General features: G+C 37.2%; 1 protein-coding gene across 3 annotated transcripts; it reads left to right on the top strand.

Moving 5' to 3' along the window:
* Nucleotides 1-1,233: 1,233 nt before the first annotated feature.
* LOC143881430 (PH-response transcription factor) lies at nucleotides 1,234-8,120 on the top strand. Of its 3 annotated transcripts, none has more exons than XM_077384496.1 (9): nucleotides 1,234-1,664; nucleotides 1,762-1,830; nucleotides 3,864-3,920; nucleotides 4,124-4,199; nucleotides 4,413-4,508; nucleotides 4,603-4,860; nucleotides 7,045-7,087; nucleotides 7,699-7,777; nucleotides 7,870-8,120. In XM_077384496.1, exons 1-9 carry the CDS (start codon nucleotides 1,386-1,388, stop codon nucleotides 7,960-7,962), a joined length of 1,050 nt encoding a protein of 349 aa, XP_077240611.1. In that variant the 5' UTR covers nucleotides 1,234-1,385; the 3' UTR covers nucleotides 7,963-8,120. The 3 variants fall into 3 exon arrangements, with proteins under 3 accessions (XP_077240611.1, XP_077240612.1, XP_077240610.1); XM_077384495.1 differs by having other exon boundaries at nucleotides 1,243-1,664; nucleotides 4,410-4,508; XM_077384497.1 differs by lacking the exon at nucleotides 7,045-7,087 and having other exon boundaries at nucleotides 1,242-1,664; nucleotides 4,410-4,508.
* Nucleotides 8,121-9,435: the final 1,315 nt, after the last annotated feature.

Here is a 9,435-nt window from a genome sequence, read left to right as displayed (position 1 = left end):
CTTTCATCCCTTTTTTACAAGGGCGACCTCATTGGTTATAAATCACCAGAGTGAATTTAAAGTTCTTTTGACCTTTCACCCCATTTAATGCACTATGGTGATTTACACCCAATGGTGGCGCTCTTTTATCTCTTTTTTTTTTACAAGGGCACCCTTCAGTTAGAACTCAAGGCCACCCTTCAGTTACAACTCCTCTTTAAAATTAAAATATATTGGTTTTTTATTTTCCTATTTCATAGGAGCTTTTCATGCTCCCTCATTCCCACCCTCTTGTTTGTATCTCCCCCCATATCTCGCAACTGGCCCCGCAAGTATTGGCTGCTTGAGAGAAGTGGTTGATTTTCCATAGGCATAAGGACTAAGAGGCGCCCCTAGAAGTAGTAAGGGGGAGCCCTTATAAACTCCCCTAACATAAGTGTGTCTGCGTCAGGCTCGTGAAGATTTTGAAGCAAGTTAGGACTTCTTTAAAGCACTCTATCGTGACATACTAATTAGGGTGATGAAGCTCAGTGGTGTGATATCCGCTCCCCCTTAAAACCAAGACCATGTGGGTAATCTCATAGTTCCTACTAGATCAATAGCGTTAATGCCAATTAAAATTGCCATCAAGGGCAAATTTTCAAATAATCAATCAAAGGAAGTTGCTAGCCAGTTCTGCGGAAAGCCATTTCTCAGCTCACTTTTGCGGGAGAAAACTACCACATGAGCTCACTTCTTAGCAGATTTTGTCTTAGTCATTTAATTCACCTGAGATGGCTCCTCTCTCATGCAAAAGTGAGCTGTGAAAAAAAAGTTAGCCATTTCTGCGAAATTGCCTTGCGAAATTGCCTAGCAAATCCCTCAAACAAATCATGATTTGTAAGTTGCAACCATGTATCACACCTCTCGTTTTATTTAATTAAGTGTCATTATCAGAGGAAAAAAGAAGAAGAAGAACACGGGATTTGTTAGGGTCCATCACAAAATGCATTTCGCGGAACGTCCGCTGCATGGGAGAGCAGCCACATAGGCTCACTTTTAATCAGATTTTGTCATTATTCATGAAGTGGCTGCTCTCTCACGCAACAGACATGCTGCTGAATGCCTTATGTGATGGTCCCTAGCAAATCCCAAGGAATACATACATCATTTCTCTATATATGTCATTACTTCAAGTATGGATAGGATAACTTAAAAATTCACCACGTTATGTCCGCTTGTTATTTCACACCCAATCTCATCATCCTCTCACAAGCCCAAAAAACCCACACGCACCACACAAATTTTAGCTATTACACCATATCTCCGTGTATCATCCCCTAAATACGCCCCCCTTCTCCTTCCAATCATCGCACTCATCATTCATCTCCGTATAAAAAACAGAGAGAAAAAAAAAAAAAAAAACGATGCTGCCGAAACCGTCGGGCGTTTCGGACTTCGATCTTCCCGAAACGGTTCTGGCCGTACTTCCCTCCGATCCTTTTGAGCAACTCGATGTGGCTAGAAAAATCACGTCAATTGCCCTTGCGACACGGGTCTCCAAGCTCGAATCTGAAGCGTCCAGATTACGCCAAAAAGTCGCCGAGAAGGAGCAACTAATCGACGAGTTACAAGCCCAGATCGAGAACCTTGATATTTCCCTCGCCGAAACCTCCGATCAACTCGCCCAAGCCCACGATGAAAGGGTCTGTCTGTCCCGGTTCGCTTTCTTAACCCGGTTCGGTTCGTTTTTTTTTTTCTTAACCCGGTTCGGTTCGGATTTTTCCCCCTGTTTTTATTCAGGAAAGCCTCTTGAACGAGAACGCTTCCCTTTCTAATACGGTAAAGAAGCTTAACCGAGATGTTTCCAAGGTAATTTGGTCACTTTCACGTTGTTCATGATACTATTCTTGTCACTATTTGTTGGGTTTGTTAGAAAAATATAAGGAATCATTATACTAACCAAATTTAAAATGTGATTTAAGCCTCCCTTTATAAATTTGTGTAGCATTTATAAAAGCTTTCGGATGTTGAAAATCAATCTTTGAAGCGGAACAAAAACAAAAAAACAAAAAACTTGCTGGGATATGAAGTTGAGTGAGAGTAGAGATGATAAGAGTGTTACCATTAAAAAAAAAAAAAGAGATGATAAGAGTGTTACCATTCAAAAACAATAGAGATGATAAGAGTGTTGAGAAAGTATGTAGAAGTGAATAAAATGGATGCTTATAAGGGTTTATATAGAGATTTTTTTTTGTTTGGAGAAGAAAAAGGACAAAAGAAGAAGAAGAAGAAGAAGAAGAAGCTTCCAAACAGCTCTAAAACGGTCAAAATCATCAAAAAATAAGGGTGAAACGGCAAAAAACCAATAACTATATGTTTGGGTGTATTTTTGTAATTTTCTTAAAAAACAACTTGTTCCGGAGCAAAATGGCCGGTACCATACTTGCCAAAGTGGGAAGCGAGTGCGAGAAGTAATGCATGAAGCAAGGGGTTTAGAAAAGAGAAAATGCGGGAAGTGAAAAAGCACTAAAGAAAGTAAAGAGAAAATGTGTGGGAAGCGTTGATGAAAGTCAACATAAACCATGTAATAAGCCTCATTGTAAGTGAACAAGAAATACATAGAAAGAAGAGAATAATAGTAGGTTAGGGAGGAAGGGCTAATAGGTAAGGATTACAAGTAGAAAGAAGACTTTGTGACTAATTGGAATTACTAGTATTCGGAGTTTACACTTTCACTTGAAATAGATCCACATAATTTTCATTTGAAACTTAAGATGGGTTTTTAAATTTTAAATGCATTTTTAAAAAAATATGCCTCTTCAGCATTATCAAAAGTAGAAAGCATTCTTTTAGGAAGAATAATCACCCAAATAGGAAGCGTACTCTTAAATAAGAGGAAACACGTAGTAAGCGTCTGGGAAGTGCTCCCCCTAAATTTGGGAACTGAGAAGAACTTATCTTCAGAAGCGAGTTTCTGGTGAAGTGAGCTTGTCATCCAACTAGGAAGTTTCTGGTAACATTGGCCAGAACAAATTGGAATTCTGGCAGAAACTAAAAAAAACCATCAATTCATTCCGGTTTCAAATTGGAATGTAACGTTTCGGCTTTTGATGTCTAGTCCTATTTGTGGTGTTTCTAGGAGAGATAGGCACCAATTTTTTGAAAATTTCTGTAGTAATTTTCTGCAAGATTTTTATAGGGTTTGATCTACAGCTATAGTCAACTTAGATTAAATCTATTTTTGTAGTAGATTTTCAACCTTTTTATTTGTTATCCATTGAAAGGTTAGTTTCTGTTATTTTTGCAATAATTTATCTTTTATTTGATTTCAGAGTTGAGGTATATTGTTGGCAATAGTAATTAAGATCTACCCATTGACTCTTGGATTTTATTTATGTATTATGTTGCATCATAATTTGGTATCAGGGCATCAATCATAGACATGTTTTACATGATTTGATATTCAGGCATCAATTATAGATTTGTTCTACATAACGCCTCTATTGAAATGTTAGAATGAATGACTTTTGCCTTTTTTTTTGCCTAATTTGAACATATCAGCGAGGAGATTCGATTCCTACCTTCCTAATTTGCTCATAAGAATAGCTTCATTGCTGCAAGGATTGAGGCACGACTACCATTCAAAAAATATATATTGAGGCACGATCTATGGAATTAGTTCTGTTAGATACATAACCTGTTCTTTTCTGTTCGCATCAACCATCTATTCATGAATTCTATTTACCCCACCAGTTGCTTCCTAGATTTGATGCATCAACATAGTATCTAAAAACATGATAGGCGAAAAGGAAAAAGAAAAACATTATGTGATTAAATCAAAGTTGTATTGGGCATTCAGTCTCTTTTATTTTGTGAGTCCTTAATTTTGTGAATATATGCAGTTGGAGGTCTTCAGAAAAACGCTCATGCAGTCACTTCAAGAGGAGGAGGAAGGTTCTGTAAGTTTATCTTTTTCACTGCCCCGCTACATATATTAAATGTCCATTTTGAGACCTTAAAGTGTCAGGTTCGTATAAAAGCTACTTAAGAAATTGATGATCCTGGCTAGTTGTTTCCTGTCTCATAATTACACTATAAGTGGACTTTAACTTGTGCAATTTAGAATCAAATGGTGGTAGTCTAACTAATCGTCTTTATATAGCAAACAGGAGCTCCTCGTGTTGGGGCGAAGACGATATCAAACAACACTGGTTTTTCATCTGGATCACTCGCTGGAGGTGTTGTACTGCTAATTATATGCAATACCTTTTATATTTAATGTATTGAAATTTTGTTGTTAATTCTTGATAAATAATTTTTTTGAAATATTAGGTTAAAAGGCAGGTTAATCTCAAAATAACCTGCTCATTGTTTGCCAATCATTGGTATTACTGAATTATATATCAATACTATCATACTATTGAAGAAAATTTTATGATTTGTATCAGAAGAGGATGCTACATTGCCTTCTATGAGAACATCCTCTGTACGGAGTAAGTTCTCGGAAACATCATTTTCTGAAGATGCTAGATCCGTTGAGTCAGATGGTATGCAAATTCAGGATATTGGCAATTCTGAGAATATATTTTGGCATGCATTCATGTTTTTTTCTTCTTATTATTACTAATGTTGTGTTGGCAGCCTCAAAACATGGCTCGTCACATGGTTTTTTGTTAGCATCAGGCAGTAGTTCTAGACTTACTCCTCCAGATTCCCCACCAAGGTTTTCTGCTTCGGTCTCACCAACGATAACTTCTAAACCAGAGTCCCCTAGACGACATTCAATTTCATTATCAACCACAAGGAACATGTTTGATGACAGATCTTCAATATTTTCTTCAATGTCACCAAGCCATCACAGTTCAATGTCAGGCTCTCTCGAAACAGGATCCCAAACAGGTTAGCTCTAAGAACTCTCAGATGGTTGGTATAAAATTTTGTCTACATGTAAATTATTTCGCCACTCTATAACAGTATCAGTTGTGAGTTTACCAGATTGAAATAAAGCAAATTTTGTTAGTTAATGATTGAATATCTAAATAAATATCCTTACTTCCCTATAGTGTGAAAGAGATAGAAATTGTAAATACATTAGAAGTTTAGAACATGTGATAGAAGGCCTTGACTTAGTATCTGGTTTATTGAAAAATTGAAAATATTTTCATAGTAGTTACTTTACACTTTCTTTGGAGCATATGTGGTTCACTTAGCCATGTCAAGTTACTTTTTTTCTTTTAATTTTGATATGCCTTGTACTCATTAGCTATTTATTTTGAAAATATTATCTCATTTGTGTGTATGTTTGGTATTTATATCCATATTCTACACGATGCAAGGTTTCTTTAGATTGAATTACTCTACATTGTAACACTGTTTAATTGGAGGCCTTTCTGAATTTGAGATCTCATGGGGCTCACATGTGGGAGTCTATGGGACTGCAAATTCTAAGCATGCAGGCAGACTTCTATGCAAGGTTTTCCAATGAGAACTTGGTTCTTTGGCTCATGTTAAGCGTATCTTAATATGTAGTGTCAGTGACCAAAACTCTCTCTCTCTCTCTCTCTCTCTCTCTCTCTCTCTCTCTCTCTCTCTCTCTCTCTCTCTCTCTCTCTTGTTTCTTTTCTTTATTTCATCTCCAGTCTTCATGAGGACTAGATCTTGTTTGTTTTTATGTTATAGTTAAAGAACTTTTGTTTTTCGAGACAGCATTGTAGCTTGAAGAATGTATATTCATCAGAAAACCAAAATGGTAGCTATGATTCCTTGGGCTCTTTCTCTAGCAGAGCTGGGCACCGAGGCCCTGGATGCGCTAGTAATCGGCATGTAGGGGAGTGATTGCCCGGGTTTATCGGCCTAGTACCCTGCACCTCGCGTTCATGATATCTACATTCAATTGTGCCCTGGAGACACGGTCCGCCCAATATGCCTCTTTCATGACATGCTTTGGTCCCGGGGTGTCTTCCTGTGGTCTTCTAGTGTTAGAAGAAGTTGTCTCCCCCTGGGCATCTGCAATGTCCTCCCGTGCCTTTTTTAATAGAAATATGGGACAAAGTGAAGGAAAAAACTTACCGATTCAGCGGGTTTTGCAGTTGTCCTCACTTAACCGACTTGGATCTAAACTACTATTCAGATCAAGTCTTGCCAAAATCGGATTTTCTTTTTTAGAGATGGTATAGTTGCTTGAAGAATGTATAGTCATCACAAAACCACAATAGTAGCTATGATTCCTTTGATTATCTCTCTCTCTCTCTCTCTTTCTCTCTCTCTGTCTCTCTTCTTTTGTGTGGTTTAGGTATATGTTTTGGGTTGAGACTATAGCTCAATTTGTTACAGCTTTGCTTTTCAACCTTGAGGTCGGTGGTTCAATCCTTATCATTGTCGGATGGTGCTATTCTTACCAACCCATGCAACTTAGTACAAAAACATTTGAGACTTGGAAACACCAATGGTTCTAGGGAAATGCAATTTATGATGGGCATCACTTCTGGTTAAAATATCAAAACTGATACATCTGGCACAGTTTTCATGCATGATTCATCTGGTGGTCTGTGGTATTATTTCAAAGGATAATGCCAGTGGGCAGAAGAATATTACCTTTGATGTAATTTCTTTCGATTCATCCTTTTAATAATTCCATCTGCTCATATGGACCCCATTGTAGATTGTTTATGTCCGAAAATATCCCCTTTAGTTTTCACAACCCTCTGATTTGCAGCCTGCAAATGGATAAGAAGAATGGTGTGCAACTGTCCAGATTAGCAAGAAAATCTCCACCAATTGGAGTGTTAGGGTCGTTCAATGGGGCATATTTTGGTGCATGGCCTATCAATAGTGGGGCAGATGAGTAGTTTGGATCATCGAAGGGTGCCCCACATGTACTTTTACTCGCCTGCATTATTTCTAGTTAATGATATAGTTGATTACCATATAATTTTCTGATTTTAATGCATTAATCTTCTAAAGGATACTGTCAACTTTCAAAATTTTCTAAAGGATACCAAAAGTACCTATATAAATCGATTGAGTAGGAGTTAGTATTGTTTTCTTAATCATCCACTAATCCAAGGTTTTGATTCATTTTAGGACGGAGTCGCGTCAATGGGAAAGAGTTTTTTCGCCAAGTCCGGTACGCACATTGCACTCAACAAGGAATTGTTGTAATCTTCACACATCACAGATGCACTCTGCCTATGGGGCTACTCTCCCCATTGATGTGAATCTGTTATTTCTTATTTATTCATTGAATATAGTGATCTTTTTTATTAAAAAAATATAAATAAAATAAAATTAACAGATGCACTCTGCCACTCAAGCCTTAAAAACTAATTACACATGCGTGTGCAATGTAGATATATTCTGTGTATATAGATTCATGTGTCGTTCCCGAAATTTAGTATCCACCATGAATTTTGGTGGTTCTCTTAGTGCAGGAACGAAAAGACTTCGAAAACAGGATTCCGTTTGGAAAATAGAAAGGGGACAGATTTGACGCTTTTAAATGTGTATTTATTGCTTTTATAGGAATTTAAGCTCCCTCCATTTGTTTTTTAGTGGATGTGGCTCAAATGGCTGAAGCCCCCCCCCCCCCCCCCCCCCTTTTTTTTTCCTAGCAGTGCTCGTGCAGGAAAACCATTTTCATGTGTTAAATCTGTTGATAGAACAATCATTTGTAGGTGCAATTTGCTGTGTGTCTTATGGGTTGTTTAACTTCTAAGTTCTTTATTTTACTTTACTCAGGAGCCGTTTGTCTTACGAGCAGTTTGGTGCTTTTTTAGCCAGCGTGAAGGACTTGAATTCCCACAAGCAAACAAGAGAGGTAACCGGTTTCAAATCTTTTTTTCCTTGTTGTTTCAACATTTTCCTAAGAAACCCATTTTGATCCATAAGTTTCTCATAAACCATTTTCAGGAAACATTACGAAGAGCTGACGACATTTTCGGTCCTGATAATAAGGACCTTTACACTATATTCGAGGGATTGATCACCCGTAACCTCCACTGAAAGGCAATTATTGGAAATTACTTCAATTTCATAAGTACTTGTTGATCTATGACTTTCGATTTGTTTCTCTAGTTTTTGCTGTAAATAAGAATCATAATTTGCTTTCTTCGGTCTCCACTAAACTCTTAACAAGAAATGGTGAGATGAAGTTCTTAAAACTTGGGCCATGTTTGGTACCCAAGAAAAATTATATCATGCAATATTAGTTGGTCCAATTGTGAGATAGGAGCTGATGACGAAGGGAGAGCTGATTAGGGAGGATGGAGCCCACCATTTTACCCCGAATGTTATTGAAGATTTTGTCTTACTCATTTAATTCATCTGAGGTGGCTGCTCTCTCAAGCAATAGCCAGCCTCGAAATGCCTTCTTGTGAAACTCCCTAGCAAATCCATATTTTTAATTTCTTAGCATTTTGTGGTTGTCATTTACAATTTACATGGCAGCCCTTATAGTCTGTAAGTTTTTTAAATACAAGTTGTTTTGTACTATTAGACTTTCCGCTCAAACTACGAGAGAAAAAGAAAGAAAGAAATGGAAATGTATGTTCTTTTCTTTCTACTTCTATAGGGCATACACCCAAGTATATACGTAAGAGAAAAGTAGAAGGAAAGGAACATAAATTCCCATTTCTTTCCAAAACTTTTCCTCTCGATTTGAGATGAAAATCAAACAGTATAGAGTGGGTTGCATTTAGAAAGTTTATAGCCGACGTGCACTCTCATGCAAATAGTAAATGGAAACCAAATATTTTAAGAGAAGAAAAAATATGTCCTTTTACTTTTACTTTGATTTTCTCTATTTTTGGTGCAACCAAACGGGCACTTGGGGATTTCTATAGATGATCGTGCATCAAAATCCACTCACATCTGATGATTTTAATCCTCTTGCTCACAGAGGCTTTCTCGATTAGTATAGCACGTTGAAGAAGATTTTTTGAACACTATACATCCTATGCAATGCTTAACAAGGTGAGTTCGTCCCCATTATCAAAACATGGTCGTGTGGATAGTAGTAGCCTTCTTAAAAAAAAAGGACTTTTAGGAAAGGAAATGATATCAGCAAACCATGTTTGAATAATTGTACTAACTCAGCTTGTCTTTTCTTATTCTAATCGGCTAGTCATAACTTTTTGGGAACTGTAATAACCTTTGACAGCTAAGTTTGTGCAATTAAAGAAACTTAAACACGGTTGTTATGAAATCATAAAGGCTCGGGTTCTTTTAATGAAAAATGGGTGTAAGTTTTCAACTTAAAATTTGTTTCAGAACCCATTTTATGTCCAAAGAAATAGAGTCTGGAAGATAGACGAATGAGAAAGGGGGTGTAATTATCATTTTCAAACTCTAATCTAAACCAGGTAAAACCAAACCAATGGGTGCGCACGTTAGCATATCTCTACATGGAATCTCTTATCCCATGTTTTGTGTTGAAAACCCTCGTTTATCTATTCATTAGTCTCAATGTCTCGGTGT

The sequence above is a fragment of the Tasmannia lanceolata genome, unplaced genomic scaffold, assembly GCF_043159265.1.
Source record: "Tasmannia lanceolata isolate RefF3 unplaced genomic scaffold, GAP_Taslan_0.1 ptg000007l, whole genome shotgun sequence".
Lineage (NCBI taxonomy): Eukaryota > Viridiplantae > Streptophyta > Magnoliopsida > Canellales > Winteraceae > Tasmannia > Tasmannia lanceolata.
Note: the sequence above shows the minus strand (reverse complement) of the source record. Positions and strands in the feature narration are given on the sequence as shown.

Excerpts from the sequence above, each read along its gene's own strand:
- LOC143881430 (XM_077384495.1), top strand. The coding sequence starts at position 1,386 with ATGCTGCCGAAACCGTCGGGCGTTTCGGACTTCGATCTTCCCGAAACG. Across the intron at positions 4,509-4,602 it reads TAGATCCGTTGAGTCAGATG|CCTCAAAACATGGCTCGTCA; the intron begins GTATGCAAATTC and ends TTGTGTTGGCAG. Across the intron at positions 7,778-7,869 it reads CCCACAAGCAAACAAGAGAG|GAAACATTACGAAGAGCTGA; the intron begins GTAACCGGTTTC and ends AACCATTTTCAG.